At 37.2% G+C, this 14,823-nt stretch overlaps 1 protein-coding gene across 10 annotated transcripts in view; it reads left to right on the top strand.

Moving 5' to 3' along the window:
* Window positions 1-14,823, top strand: part of IFT88 (intraflagellar transport 88) — a 133,228-nt gene that overhangs the window by 16,074 nt on the left and 102,331 nt on the right. For 7 of the 10 annotated variants that reach the window (XM_023248988.2, XM_023248958.2, XM_023249016.2 and 4 more), the window contains 4 exons: window positions 10,175-10,231; window positions 11,361-11,414; window positions 12,050-12,113; window positions 12,853-12,922. The exons of 1 other annotated variant lie outside the window; for it this stretch is intronic. In XM_023248988.2, coding sequence (XP_023104756.2) covers window positions 10,175-10,231; window positions 11,361-11,414; window positions 12,050-12,113; window positions 12,853-12,922 — 245 coding nt within the window. The remainder of the gene's footprint in view (window positions 1-10,174; window positions 10,232-11,360; window positions 11,415-12,049; window positions 12,114-12,852; window positions 12,923-14,823) is intronic. 2 more of the 10 variants (XM_023249045.2, XM_045038787.1) reach the window with 1 other exon arrangement.

The raw sequence follows: 14,823 nt of genomic DNA on the forward strand, positions 1-14,823 counted from the left end.
CCTCATTTATTGTACCTTTTATCTCTGGTGTGTAATTTTTTATCTCATGTTAAGGGTCTCATTCATTTCTTATACCCTTTTCTGAAGCCTAGTTGAGTATCTTTATGATCATTGCTTTAAATTCTCTGTCAAGCATATGACTTATATCTGTTTTGCTTAGATCTCTGGCCATGGCCTTGTTCTGTTCTTTTATTCGAGATGAATTCCTCTGTGTTTTCATTTTGTCTAAGTCTCTGTGCCTGTTTCTGTGTGTTAGGAACGTCAGCTATGTCTCCTATTCTTGAGGGTAATGACCTTACAAAGAAGAGGTCCTGTAATGCCTTGTTGTGTAGCTTCCCTTGTTCCCCAGACCCGGACACTTCTGGAAGTGTTTCCAGTGTGTGATGTGTGCACTTCCTGTTGTGTCCTGGCTGCTTTATCCTTCACACCAGTCATTTACAGAGGCTCTCTTTGCCTGTTGAGGTCAGTTTTTGTCCCTGGCCTGAATGTCGCGAGTTTTAACAAGGTGTGCTCTGCTCTGTTTCTAAAGTGAGACCTGACACTACCACGGCTGGAATCGAGATTCTGCAAAACTCCCTGGTTGGTTCTAGCCTCCCTTGAAGCTAACTAAGGGCATGTCATTAAATTCTGGCCAATGGAATTTAGCAAATGTGTCCTGTATGATTTCTAGGAAATGTCCTTAAAGGGGAAAAATGTGTTCTGTCCCTCATCTTCCTTATTGTTGGCTGGAACATGACTGGAACCTGAACAGTCATCTTGAAAAGCCAGGTATTGAGGATAGCGAAGAAATTATCCAATTCTGTCTTGTTTAAACCACTACTTTTTTGGTTTTCCTATCACTTGCAACCAAACCTAATCTTCAGAATTAATATTGTTCTAGATCTTAAACATTTTCATCCCAAGAAAAAAAATGTTTTGTAACTATGTTTGGTGAGGAATGCTAACCAGACTGATGGTAGTTATCAGTATATACAAATATATATTGTCATGTTGTACTCTTGAAACATATATGATGTTATATGTCAATTATACCTCAATTAAAAAGAAAGAATAGAACTAATAAGGATAAGGGCTGGCATAATGGAAAGAATGCTGGGGTGGGGGTCGGGAGAACAGGGACTTATCCAATTTACCGACTGTTTAAGTTTGGCCAAATTTCTTAACTTTTTGGTGTCACTCATACCCTTATAAAATGGCACTATTGGTCTTTGTCCCTGCTTTAAATTTGAGTGTAAACTAAGGATTAAATGGAATTATAGCTATTAAAAAAACAAAAAGACAAAAACAAACTCCCTGGTTGGGAGACCAGGGACATCAGGGAGTGTTGACAGGGGTTTGGGCCAGTCTTCTGGGGGGAGGGGTCTGTGGTGATGCATCTTACACAGCCTGACTACGAAATGCAGTTTTACAGGAGTGTGGGGGGCAAGGCTTAGTGTAGGAACGTTAAGTAGCAAATGTCTGTGCTGTGCTGGTTCCTACAGGTGGCCCTATGTTTATGCCAACGGGCTAGGGAAGGAAATGGCAACAGCCGGTTTGTTTGTTCCCAGAAGGGCCTCTCTGTGAGCACTGTCTCTCTGGAGTACACTCTGAGATGACCGAATAACCTCCCCACTGTGTGCCCCAGGCACTCTTCAGATCACTCTTTCCATGCCTTGTGTCCACAGGTTGTTTACCCGCCTTCTCTCCAAGAACAGCGCAGTGTCCTCCCGGCTCTATCCTAGCCAAGCCTCCTAACTTTTAAGACTCCAGGCTTTAAGCCCTGCTGCTGCCAGAAGTCATGAAATTTGGCCCTTCTTGCTTTCCAAGCCAATTTCTATGGGAATTCGTTTTCCCCAAGCACTCCCCTCTGTGTTAGTCTGTCTCTTACCCTTCTCTGCCCCCACAGCTCCTTTCCCACAGCAGTGACCACTGTCCCTCCATCCCTCCATCCTCCCTTTCTCTCCCAAACTGCATCTCCACACTTCTGCCTTCTTTGATGTGGCCTCTTCCCTACCTTTAGTTGTGGAGCTTGTTCTGCTAGTTTTCAGGTCAGTTTCTGGAGTATTTAGGATGATTGGACAGTTATCTTGTGTTTGTGGGACAAAGTGAGCCTAGGGTCCTCTTACTTTGCCACCGTCTTCCTGAATCCCTCCCCTTCGTAACCAGTTTTAAATCATGGTTCAGTATGTTAAATGTATTCTCATTCTTGTGAGACAGATCTCCAGGAGTTTTTCATCTCCCCAAACGGAAGCTCTATACCGATTAAACAGAACTGTGCATTCTCCCTCTAGCCTGTGGCAGCTTTCTACCTTCTGCCTTTAGGAATTCGACTACTCTAGGTACCTCATACAAGTGGAATTCTGCAGTCTTTGTCTTTTTTGTGACTGGCTTAGTTCACTTAGCATAATGTCTTCAAGGTTCATCTGTGTTGTAGGATGTGACAGGATTTCCTTCCTTGTTAAGGCTAATAATCCTGCGTGTGTGTATCATACTGTGTTCCATGAACACGTGGGTACTCCTACCTCTGGGCTCTTGTGAATAGTGCTGCTGTCAACATAGGTAGGCAGATGTGTCTTTGCAACCCTGTTTTTAGTTCTTCGGATGTATACCCAGAAGTCGGATTGCTGCGTCCCACAGTAATTCTGTTTTGAATGTTTTGAGGAACCTCCATACTGTTTCCACAGCAGTTGCACCATTTTATAATCCTGCTAACAGTAACAGGGTTCCAGTTTCTCTGCATCCTCATGAACACTTCCTTTCTATTGTTTTGATGGTAGCAGTTTTAATGGGCATGCAGTGATTCTTGATTTTGATTTCATTTCTCCTATGATTAGTGATGTTGAGTATCTTTTTGTAGGCTTCTTGGCCATTTGTATATCATCTTTGAGGAGATGTCTCTTCAAGTCCTTTGCCCATTTTTTAACTGGGCTATCCTGATTTTTTTGTTGTTGAGTTGTAGGTGTTGATATATTCTGGATATTAACCCCTTATCAGATACATGATTTGCATATTATTGTCTCCCATTTTGTAGTTTGCCTTTGCGTCCTGTTGATTATGTCCTTTGACGCACGCAATTTTTTAAGTTTGATGTAGCCCCATTTTTATAGCTTCACTTTTGTTGCCTGTGCTTTGGGCATCAATTCCAACAAATCATTGCTCTGTCCAACGTTATGAAATTTTTCTGCTATGCTTTCTGGGAGTTTTGTAGTTTTAGGTTTTATATTTAGACCTTTAATCCATTTTGAGTTAATTTTTTGTGTGTCGGCTCTAATTTCATCCTTTTGCAACAGATATCCAGCTTTCCCAGCACCATATGTTGGAGAGACTGACCTTTCCCTATTATGTGGTCTTTGCATGCTTATGGAAGATCACTTGACCATATGGAAGGTTTTTTTCCTGCACTTTTTATTCTGTCCCATTGGTCTGTTTGTGTTTATGCCAGTACCACACTGTTTACATATAGTAGCTTTGTAATCAAATGAATTTCAGGATGAATTTTCTATTTCTTAAAAAATGGACATTGATATTTTGGTAGCAATTGCATTGAATCTGTAGACTGCTTTGAGTAGTATTGACATCATAACAATAATTAAGTTTTCTAGTCCTTTAACGTGGGATGACTTTTTTATTTGTGTCTTCTTTAATTTCTTTCTGCAGTGTTTTGTAGCTTTCAGTATATCCAGTAAGTGAATTTTAAAGTATTTTAGATCAAAAAGTTTCTTTATACTCTTGAGAATATAAATATTATTAGTTATGTAAGGCATTGGAATATATTTACCTAAAATACTCATTGTTTAAAAAATATTTGCCTTTCTGATTTTTAAAGTTACATAAATATTGATCCTCAAAACACTGGCGCTTAGTTTACAAATTACTCCTTCCTTGGATTAATGCCCTTCAGTTAGTTAATTAATGTTTTACCAATGCATAAATTGCTAGAGTGATTTTTTCAATAGTATTAATAAAATTTATGTGTCATGCAAAGCATAGGCATCTGGCCTTCTGCAGTGCATGAAATCTGTCAAGTTTTTTTTTGTAGTTGAAAATAAACGAGGTTGGCACAAAGTAAAATAGCAAAGAACAGAAAGTTCTACCCCTAATGTTCTATGTCTAATATTCCTTTTTTTGAACTACTCTTCTCCACTTGCTCACTCCTATATAGCAGTGGATCTCAGTCCTCCTCTACAACTGTCCCAAGGGACATTTGGCCTGGAGATATTTTTGGTCGTAACAACTTGGGCGAGTGCCACTGGCATCTACTGGGTAGCAGGCAGAGATGCTGCTAAACATTATATAATTCACAGGGTACCCCCCCCACCATAAACATTATGTGGTGAAAGGTCAGTGGTACCAAAGTTGAGCAACTCTGATGTATAGCAACCTCTCTGCTTTACATGAAGTGTCCTTTTGCTTTCATCTTGCCTCACTTTGTTACTTTCTCTCTTTCCTCTCTGTCATGTGTATTATTTAGCAAAAATAAGTTATTAGTATTAAACAACCACTTACAGTGGAAATTATCTTGTGAGTAGCCTTCCCATCACATTTATGTAAGTGAATTTAGTGTAGTTCCCTGCAATGAGGTTTGCCAACTATACAGTTAGAGGACACAGAGGACTGTGTGCTCTACAAGACTATTTTCACTTTTTTTTTTCCCTCAAGTTTATTTATTTATTTTGAGAGCGAGAAAGAAAGCGTTCAGGAGGGAAAGGGGCAGAGAGAGAGAGAGAAAGTGCGAATCCCAAGCAGGCTCCCCGTGGTCAGCACAGAACCCGACACAAGGCTTGATCTAATGAACCATGAGATCATGACCTGAGCTGAAATCGAGTCAGATGCTTAACTGATTGAGCCACCCAGCCATCCCTGGACAATTCTCATTTCTGATACCAACTGCAAGTTTAGGGGATTCCCAAAACCACCTTCAGGTTCAATTATTCTTTGAAAGGGCTCACAGAACTCACTGAAGGCTATTATACTCATGACTTACTACAGGGGAAGGATACAGTTAAAATCTGCAAAGGAAAGTGATATATAGGACAGAGGCTGGGGGATCTAAACACAGAATATCTGGTCATTCTTATCGTGTGGAATCCTGCATGACATTAACTCCTCCTGGCCCATCTGTGTGATGACAGTACTTACGGAAAGAATATTGCCAACTAGGGAAGACCACTCACAACTTTGGTATCCAGGGTTTTTACTGGGACTCTATCACATATTGTTAACATGGCTGACGTTTAGTCTCCAGCCCCTTCTGGAAATTTGGACTAATACCTCTGGAAGTTAAAACTGATAATATGTTGTCCCAAAGCTCCCATCATAAATCACATTGTTCAGTTTTCTGGTGGCCAAAGCCCCTAGGCAAACAAAGAAATACATATCAGGCAGGACATTCCAAGGGCTTACAGATCACTCCCAGTAGCCAAGAGCAGAGCCAGACCTCTCCTTGGATAAAACTAATTCTTGACTACACATTTCATAATCAGTGTTTTAATTTTAAGGTTACCTTCATCATGGAAAGAAAAATCATATGTTCTTTCAGTAAGCTGATGACTAGGCTATAAGCTTTTTGAAGAAGCTGACTGTCTTATACAGTGTTCTTTTCTTTGCTACTGTAGCTGCTTCATAAGTCTTTATTCCATGACTTAGTAAATAAACAAACATTTTCTTCAGTTTAGTGATTTCAGGTATCAGACATCAAGTGATAATTTTACCATGCTGGCCTTTCAGTGATGTTTAGAAGTGACGTTAGGGATCCTTATTTTATAGATGAGAAAACTGAAGCCTAGAGAGGCCAAAAGTCTCACAGCTAGCCATAGCTGGGTTAGAGCTTAAGTCTCTTGACCTCCTATTGAATGGTATTTTCATCACAGTCTACTTATTATGTTAAACAGAGAGAAATTGTATAACTTCTATGTGAAAGGTATTAGTTTACTCGTGGGATAAAATTCTAACTAGTTCCAAAGGACTTTATAATCTTAGGGAGGGAAATAAAATGGATACATATGTTCAAAGCATAATGTAATAAGCATTGTACAAAAAAAAGTGCAAATTGCTATGGGATGTCAAAGAGATTACTTGTCACTAGTTGGGACGATCAGACAAGGATGCTTAGAATTTAAATTTACAGTTGAATATTAAAGGGTATGTACAATTAAGATTGATCTTAAGATATGGGAGGAAAGGCATTGCAGATGAGGGTGTAAAGCAAATAAAGGAAGAGACTGTTGAATCTACTGTATCTGAAGAGATCAGTCTTATGCTTAAGAAAAAAAAAGAACATGGATTTAGTCATTAGTAAGTAGTTAAAAGAATAATAGTCTCTTTCCTTCAGTTTGTTCTCATGGAAAAAATTGCTGAGACCCATATCCTTTCTTTTCAGCATTTTCTAAGATATGTCAGATCAAGTTTGTTAATGATTTTGTTTAAGAGTTCTGTATTTTTACTGATTTTTTGGGTTGGGGAGGCTACTGGTTCATTAGAAAGATGTCAAAATTTACACTATGTGGATTTATTTCTTTTTTTAGGGTTTTGCTTTATTTGGAGAAAAAATATTTAGAATTATTATATTTTCAGTATAAATTGAGCCTTTTATTGTTTTTGAAATGTCCTATCTCTAGTAATACTGTTTGTCTCTTTTGCCAGATATTAATATGGCTACTCAAGCTCTCTTTTATCTAGCATTTGCATGATATGTCTTTCCCATCTCTTTACTTTCAACTTTTCCATCCATATATTTAAGATGTATTTCTCGTTAGCAGAATGTAACTGAGTTCTGTTTTTGAAATGCAGTCTGAGAATCTTAGTCTTTTAGTGAAGTATTTAGTCCATTTATATTTAATGAAATTACTGATTTGGTTTTAATTTATTGTTTTATTTGCTTTTTGTTTTTTCCTGCCTCTTTTATATATCATCTCTCTCATTTCTTGCCTTCTTTTGTTTGTTTTTTATTATTCCATTTCCCCCCAATGTTATCTTGGGAATTTACATTCTTTAACCATTCTTTTAGTGTTTTCCTAAAGATTACACTACTTATCTTCAAATTATTAAAGTCTAGTATAACTTTGTATTTTACTACTTCCTAGACAATGCCAGAATTTTACATTTTTTAGCAATTTTTCAGTTCTGTAATTTCTATTTATTCCTTTTTTATAGTTTCCAATTCTCCGCTGAAATTGTGTCTTGTCTTTTAATTCATTGATCATATTAAGAAGCATAGTTATGTTAAAGTCTGTATCTGACATTTCCATTATATATATCCTTTTCTGAGTTTTTGTTCTTTTGTTCTCTTGGCTTTTAGTTAGGTAGTCTTGCCTCCTGTAAGTCTGGTTGTTTTTTGTTGTTGTTTTTAAGATTTTCTTTTTAAGTAGTCTCTATATCTAACACAGGGCTTAAACTTACAACCCTGAGAGCTGCACACTCTACTGACTCAGCCAGCCAGGCTCCCCTGTCTGGTTGTTTTTGATTCAGTGCCAGGCAGTGTAAATGAAAAAATTCAGAGATAATTCAAGGCCGTATGTCTGAGCTGTCCGGTATGATAACTACTAGCTACATGTGGCTATTTACATTTAAATGATTTAAAATAAAATGTAAAAATTCAGATCCTTATTATACCAAACACATTTCTTTTTTTATATATATATATGAAATTTATTGACAAATTGGTTTCCATACAACACCCAGTGCTCATCCCAAAGGTGCCCTCCTCAATACCCATCACCCACCCTCTCCTCCCTCCCACCCCCCATCAACCCTCAGTTTGTTCTCAGTTTTTAAGAGTCTCTTATGCTTTGGCTCTCTCCCACTCTAACCTCTTTTTTTTTTTTTTCCTTCCCCTCCCCCATGGGTTCCTGTTAAGTTTCTCAGGATCCACATAAGAGTGAAACCATATGGTATCTGTCTTTCTCTGTATGGCTTATTTCACTTAGCATCACACTCTCCAGTTCCATCCATGTTGCTACAAAAGGCCATATTTCATTTTTTCTCATTGCCACGTAGTATTCCATTGTGTATATAAACCACAATTTCTTTATCCATTCATCAGTTGATGGACATTTAGGCTCTTTCCATAATTTGGCTATTGTTGAGAGTGCTGCTATGAACATTGGGGTACAAGTGGCCCTATGCATCAGTACTCCTGTATCCCTTGGATAAATTCCTAGCAGTGCTATTGCTGGGTCATAGGGTAGGTCTATTTTTAATTTTCTGAGGAACCTCCACACTGCTTTCCAGAGCGGCTGCACCAATTTGCATTCCCACCAACAGTGCAAGAGGGTTCCCGTTTCTCCACATCCTCTCCAGCATCTATAGTCTCCTGATTTGTTCATTTTGGCCACTCTGACTGGCATGAGGTGATACCTGAGTGTGGTTTTGATTTGTATTTCCCTGATAAGGAGCGACGCTGAACATCTTTTCATGTGCCTGTTGGCCATCCGGATGTCTTCTTTAGAAAAGTGTCTATTCATGTTTTCTGCCCATTTCTTCACTGGGTTATTTGTTTTTCGGGTGTGGAGTTTGGTGAGCTCTTTATAGATTTTGGATACTAGCCCTTTGTCCGATATGTCATTTGCGAATATCTTTTCCCATTCCGTTGGTTGCCTTTTAGTTTTGTTGGTTGTTTCCTTTGCTGTGCAGAAGCTTTTTATCTTCATAAGTTCCCAGTAATTCACTTTTGCTTTTAATTCCCTTGCCTTTGGGGATGTGTCGAGTAAGAGATTGCTACGGCTGAGGTCAGAGAGGTCTTTTCCTGCTTTCTCCTCTAAGATTTTGATGGTTTCCTGTCTCACATTTAGGTCCTTTATCCATTTTGAGTTTATTTTTGTGAATGGTGTGAGAAAGTGGTCTAGTTTCAACCTTCTGCATGTTGCTGTCCAGTTCTCCCAGCACCGTTTGTTAAAGACGCTGTCTTTTTTCTATTGGATGTTCTTTCCTGCTTTGTCAAAGATGAGTTGGCCATATGTTTGTGGGTCTAGTTCTCGGGTTTCTATTCTATTCCATTGGTCTATGTGTCTGTTTTTGTGCCATATACCAAACACATTTCAAATGCTCAACAGCCACATGTGGCTAATAGCTATCTTATCAGACAGGGCAGATATAAAACATTTTCATCACTATAGGAAAGTTCTGTTGGATAGCACAGCTCTAGATGATCTTATCTTTCTTTAGAGAATTTACTTTTGCAAATAGCCCTAGAGGCAGTAGGAGTCCTGGCTCACCCTAATTCAGTTAAGTTTGGGGTGATTCTAAATTGGACGTCGGTGTTTATGAGAGGTAGTATACTTCTCATTTACTTTTCAATTGTAGAGTGTAGCCTTTAGAGGTCACAGTCTGAAGCCTGGAGGACTACCAGGGCTCCAGTGTTTTATCTCTTCAGACCTGTAAGTCTGTGGAAAGCTGTGTTCAGCTTCTCAGCCATGCCTCTGAATTGAGCAGATGCCTGTTGGAGAAAAGCAGGCTTAAATGCAGGAGTACCTCTCAAGCCTTCCCTTTTCCTTATCTTGGGACCTTGTAATTTTTCACTTCCTTCTTGGTTTTCTAACGTATTCAAATTGATTTTTCCTAAAAATATTTTTGTCCCCTGCTTTTTTAGTTGTTCTTATTGGGAAAGTTGTTTAAAACACAGTCCATCATAGCCAGAAGTAGAGCTCTTCTACTAACGATGTTTTAACCAAATACTTCAAACAAATATGCTTAACAACTAACATGCATAGAACATTTCCACCTACACGGCCCTATTTGATTCCAACTATAATCTTGTGATCAAGATATCCTTATTTCAAAGATAAGAAAATTTAGGTTCATAAAGATACGAATAAAAACAGCTGGTAGTAGGAGAGCTGAGAATCAAACCCAGATTCTCTGATGCCAAGTCGTATGTGTTTTGTTAGGCCTAGTGGCTGGCAGTAATAAGTATGCATAATGAATGATAGATACAACCATGAATACTAATCTTTCGTGTTGGTGCCTCAGGTCATTCTAAAGCCCCCTTTTTCCTTTAAAATGAATTCTAGAATAAGTCTCCCTCTTAATACTTTAAAATACCTAGGCCCCTTAATATTTAGGATAATTAAAGGGAAGTTATCCTAAATATTATATACTACTTCTTTACTGATGAGTCTATATTTCCCATTGCTTTTTTAGGTTTCAATTGTGTAGCTTAATCTGAATTCCATTAATTATGTCTTTTTTCCTCCCCAAGATAACTGCTAAAATACCAAGCACAGCAGTTACTAGACCTGTAGCTACTGGATATGGGGTAGGTTTTCTTAAGCTAAAAATATTAAGGTGCTTTTTCTCATCCATAAGTTGACTTTAGGCACTTCTAAATAATTTTGGCTATCTTTTCAGTCCATGACCCAGGTATGTTTTCCATTTAGGATAGTTACAAACATTGTGAAAGTCTAATTTGATTAATAGCTTTTACTATTCTAGTCATTCTGATTGTAAATTTATCAGAAAATATTTTCTTATCATTTCTTATTTGTAAACCTTATGTTTATTGATTGACTTCCTTTCATTTTCTGTGTAATATTACCAAGTCTCGTGTATTCCATTCATATTTTATGTGGAGTTAAGTGTTATATAAATGTAATGATGTTTATAATTTTTTTAAACCTACCAATTCATACATGAAAAACATAAAGTTTGAAAAAAACTTCAGAAGCATATATTTGGGTCTTTTATTTGAGATCTTCAGAGGAAAGATGGTATATAAAAATCCATAAAGGAAAATTTTTAGGTCTTGCCCAAATATGGATGTTAGCATACATGCAATAAAAGGGGAATGGGAGAAAAATGGAAGAATGAGGTGGAATAGCATTTCCTAGTCCTTATTATAATATTTCTTCGGGGTCAGAAAAATGGTTTTAGTACCTAGCTAGAGGTCCAGGAAACTTGACTTTATACTGTTCCTTTAGATGAATAAGGAAAGCAGTCACACACATAATGTGTGTGTCAAATGAAACATGCTCTTATTAATCAGCCTAAGCATGTATTACTCATAAATTTGATTTTTTTTGGTGGTGTTTTAGAACAGGAGACTGCAAACCTTTTCCGTGAAGAGCCAGGCAATTTAGGCTTTGCGGGTCAGATAGTCCCTATTGCAGTTACCAGCCTCTGTGTTTGTAGTGCGGAAGCCGCCTAGACAGTGTGCAGACCAGTGGGGTGTAGCTGTATTTCAGGCTGAGGGTTGTGCTTCACGGAAGCTTGTTTTAGACTTTTATTGTTTAATCTTGTATCTTCAGGTTATAAATGGAAAAAATTAAGTTTACTTGCCAATAGAATGAGGAAAAAAAGTTATGAAGGAAACTTTTATAACTTGGTTTTTATTAAATTAAATGTAGATATTTTTTGGAACCATTTTAATTTAGTTTTCTGTTTACTAGTCCAAGACATCCCTGGCATCATCGATGGGAAGACCAATGACAGGGGCTATTCAGGTATCTCTGTCATGTGCTTGTTCATTTTGGGCCTCTCTTGTGACTTAGAATATTCTTACCAACTTTTTTTATTGCATTATTTTAAAATGTTAAAGAAAGTGTTTCTTACATAATAACCCGGATTCTTTAAATTATGGGCTAAAGGTTGGCCTGTTCAAAATCTTTGGAGGTAAAATCTCTTTGGCTTTACTCAGGTCTCAAATGAAATCCCACTGGGGAGTGGACATAGGACTGATAATTGGCTTGTGTGGTAACTCTGGGTCCCATTTTTCCTATGCTATCACTTACAACAATTCCTGAAATTTCTCTCATAGGCTTATAGGAGGCCAACAAAAGTAGAGGAGTAGCCAGCTGATAACCTGTATAACTTACATGAGATCCTACATAAAAATCCATGAGTATTTCTTTTCAAACTAGGAGTAAGCCCAGTTAAAGCAAGGAATTGAAATGTTGTGGAGGAAAGGCAAAATAGAGACAGGACTGACATGGATAGGCAGAGGTGAGGAATAAGCAGGTAGTCATGAAGAAATCTGTTAAAAATTAAGACTACTTTAATGTATGTGCTTGTGCAGAACTACAAATAAGAGGTAAATCTTATTTAAGAATACTTTTTAAATGACTGTTTTTCTTTCAAGGATGGAGTTACTAGACCAATGACAGCAGTGAGAGCAGCTGGTTTTACCAAAGCAGCTGTAAGAGGTTTGTTATATTATCTCTTCTAATCATTTTTTTCAGGTATTTTCACTTTGTTATTTTCTGTGTGTAAATGTTATTACCGTTTTAAAGGAAACCTGACATACCGTTGATTGTAAGGTGTGTCATTCTTTAGGTACCATTAAGAAAGGAAAGGGGTAATGAAAATGTTCTGCATCTTAATTGGAAGAGTGGTTATACTGGCATGGGATTTGTCAAAATGTACTGAATTGTACATTAAAATATGTGCATTTTTTTAAAAACTAAAAAGTGTATAAGTTATTTTATATAAGTTAGAGCTCAGTTAAAAAATTGTAGGTGAAAACAGTGCTTAAAGATGTAAGTTAAGTCATAATTTTAAAATGAAATTATTATGAAAAAATTAATGTATAGTATACCAACAAAGAAAATTAAGAACCCAATAGCAAGTCATTACTCACATGATTGATAATTTAGAGCTCACAAGAGGATAGATTACTGTAGGGGAGAAGTGAACACTGACAAGAGTTCGCTCATTTTTGTTTTCACATTTTATTCACATAGTTTTATGTATATAAAAAATCTCGCCAATTTCTTGATACATAAAATACTTACATAGGCATAATAAAATGTCCTGGCCATTTAATAAATAGGTAACTTAAAGCATTTAATAAATAGGTAGATTAAATAACTTGTGCAAGTTTTTATGTTTTCTTCAATTATGCTGTGTCACAAGTTCACTATGAACTCTTGAATTGTGTCTCAGGCTCTGCATTTGACCCCCTTGGTCAGTCAAGGGGCCCTGCTCCTCCTTTGGAAGCCAAAAATGAAGATAGGTATGTAAATCGTTATGCTGTTGTTTTGTTGTTGCTGCATATTTTTAATTTTTATTTTCCAAATACATAATTCTCAGTTATTTTAAAAGTTCTTGTCAGAAGCGCCCCTATGTTTATGGCAGCATTGTTTTTAACAACCAAGATATGGAAGCAGCCCATAATCGTAGCTCTTAAACTCCGTATTTGGGCTGTTGAATAAATTACACAATTTCTCTTTTTCACTAACAAGGAGCCTCTACAGAAAATATGTTCACTTTATATCCTAGTTAATAACAACATGTTTGCTAATAAAAGTATGTTAGTTTATTTAAATTGCAGGTCATTTAGGATCCTTTCAGCTGCCAACAACAGAATACGTATCAGAAAAATACACACACAATAAGAACGTTTAGTGTGTAATAGGAAGTCTGGAGGAAGGGCATTTCTAGGTATGGTTAATTTCACTGCTCAGTAACATCACACCTGGTTCAGCTTCTGTGTGATTCCCTTGGCCGTTTTCAAGAGCTTGCCCATCCTATCATGCCTCAAGAGCCCCGAGAGTTCAAAATCTACATGTAGTTAATAATGCCTAGAGTCAGAAAGTTCCCAGTCTTGGATCCCTTTTAAAAAGCAAAGAAAATCTTCCCGGGAGTCCCCGACCCCAAGTAAACCTGTCCTCATTTCTCACTGGTCAGAATGCATCACGTGCACATGACTGAACCAAACATTTGGTAAGAGAATGAGCCTCTTGTTGACTAGCTGAGATCCTGTATGCAAGGAGGAAGGCTGGTGGTAGGTTCTGGTGTGAGTAGGTATCTAGCAGTGTGCACGTAGAGTTCATTTTCCTGGCATTTAATAGGACAGGGTAGTTACTTTTAGTGTCTTCATACAGTTCTCTTACAGGTTTTTCACTTTAAATTTTTATTTTCACATTTTAGGCTAATAATCTGTAAGCAACATTTATTAGACATTTATTAAGAGTGTTTCAGAATAGATAACAGAGTTCTGTACTTCGTTGTAACCTTTATAAAACCACATCTCTTATGCTCATTGCTCCAAATTTTGTAGATTTTTAGTAAACTAATAAAATTTGTATCCTACCTGACTAAATTTATTTTTAATTTTTTAATGTTCGTGTATTCTTGAGAGAGACAGAGACAGAGCGTGAGGGAAGAGGCAGAGTGAGAGAGACACACAGAATCTGAAGCAGGCACAGGCTCTGAGCTGTCAGCACAGAGCCTGACGTGTTGTTCAAACTCACAAATTGTGAGATCATGACCTGAGTCAGACACTTAAGCAAGTGAGCCACCCAGGCGCCCTTACCTGACTGAATTTATAGTCAGATTCCACCAAAGAATATGCTTCTATAGACAAAGCTATACTATTAAACTTATTCCTGTATTTTTTTTAAAGTCCATTTGTAGAGAATTAAGTGAACTACCGTGTATTTGGAAATATTCATAGTAAAATTTTATTTAGGTACTAATGTGCTTTCAGAGTATTGTGATATTTTGCTGGATGACAGTGGTAGCAAAATGACATTAGTGTTATTTTTGAAATTATTTGGGAGTACTGTGTTTGCTATAGTGGAGTCAGGATTTTTAAACTTCTTCCCATTGTTGGAAATATTCTCTAGAATTCCTATCTGGTAGTAGTCAATAATCATCATGATCATCATCTCTTTTATGGGGGCTTCAGTTTTCCTCACCTTAAGATAAAGTTTTCATTTGTCATAGGATCTGAAGAAAGGATCCACTTTCTTTTAGGGATGATACTGTAATCTCATGGGTCTTTGAATGACCTTATTTGGGTTTAAATCCTAGCTCTGTAAACTAGCTGTGTGATTTTGGACATAATACTTAACTTTCTAAACCTCAGTTTCCTTCTCAGTAAAATGAGAATAATGATAGTATTTATATCAA

Source organism: Felis catus, chromosome A1, assembly GCF_018350175.1.
Source record: "Felis catus isolate Fca126 chromosome A1, F.catus_Fca126_mat1.0, whole genome shotgun sequence".
NCBI lineage: Eukaryota > Metazoa > Chordata > Mammalia > Carnivora > Felidae > Felis > Felis catus.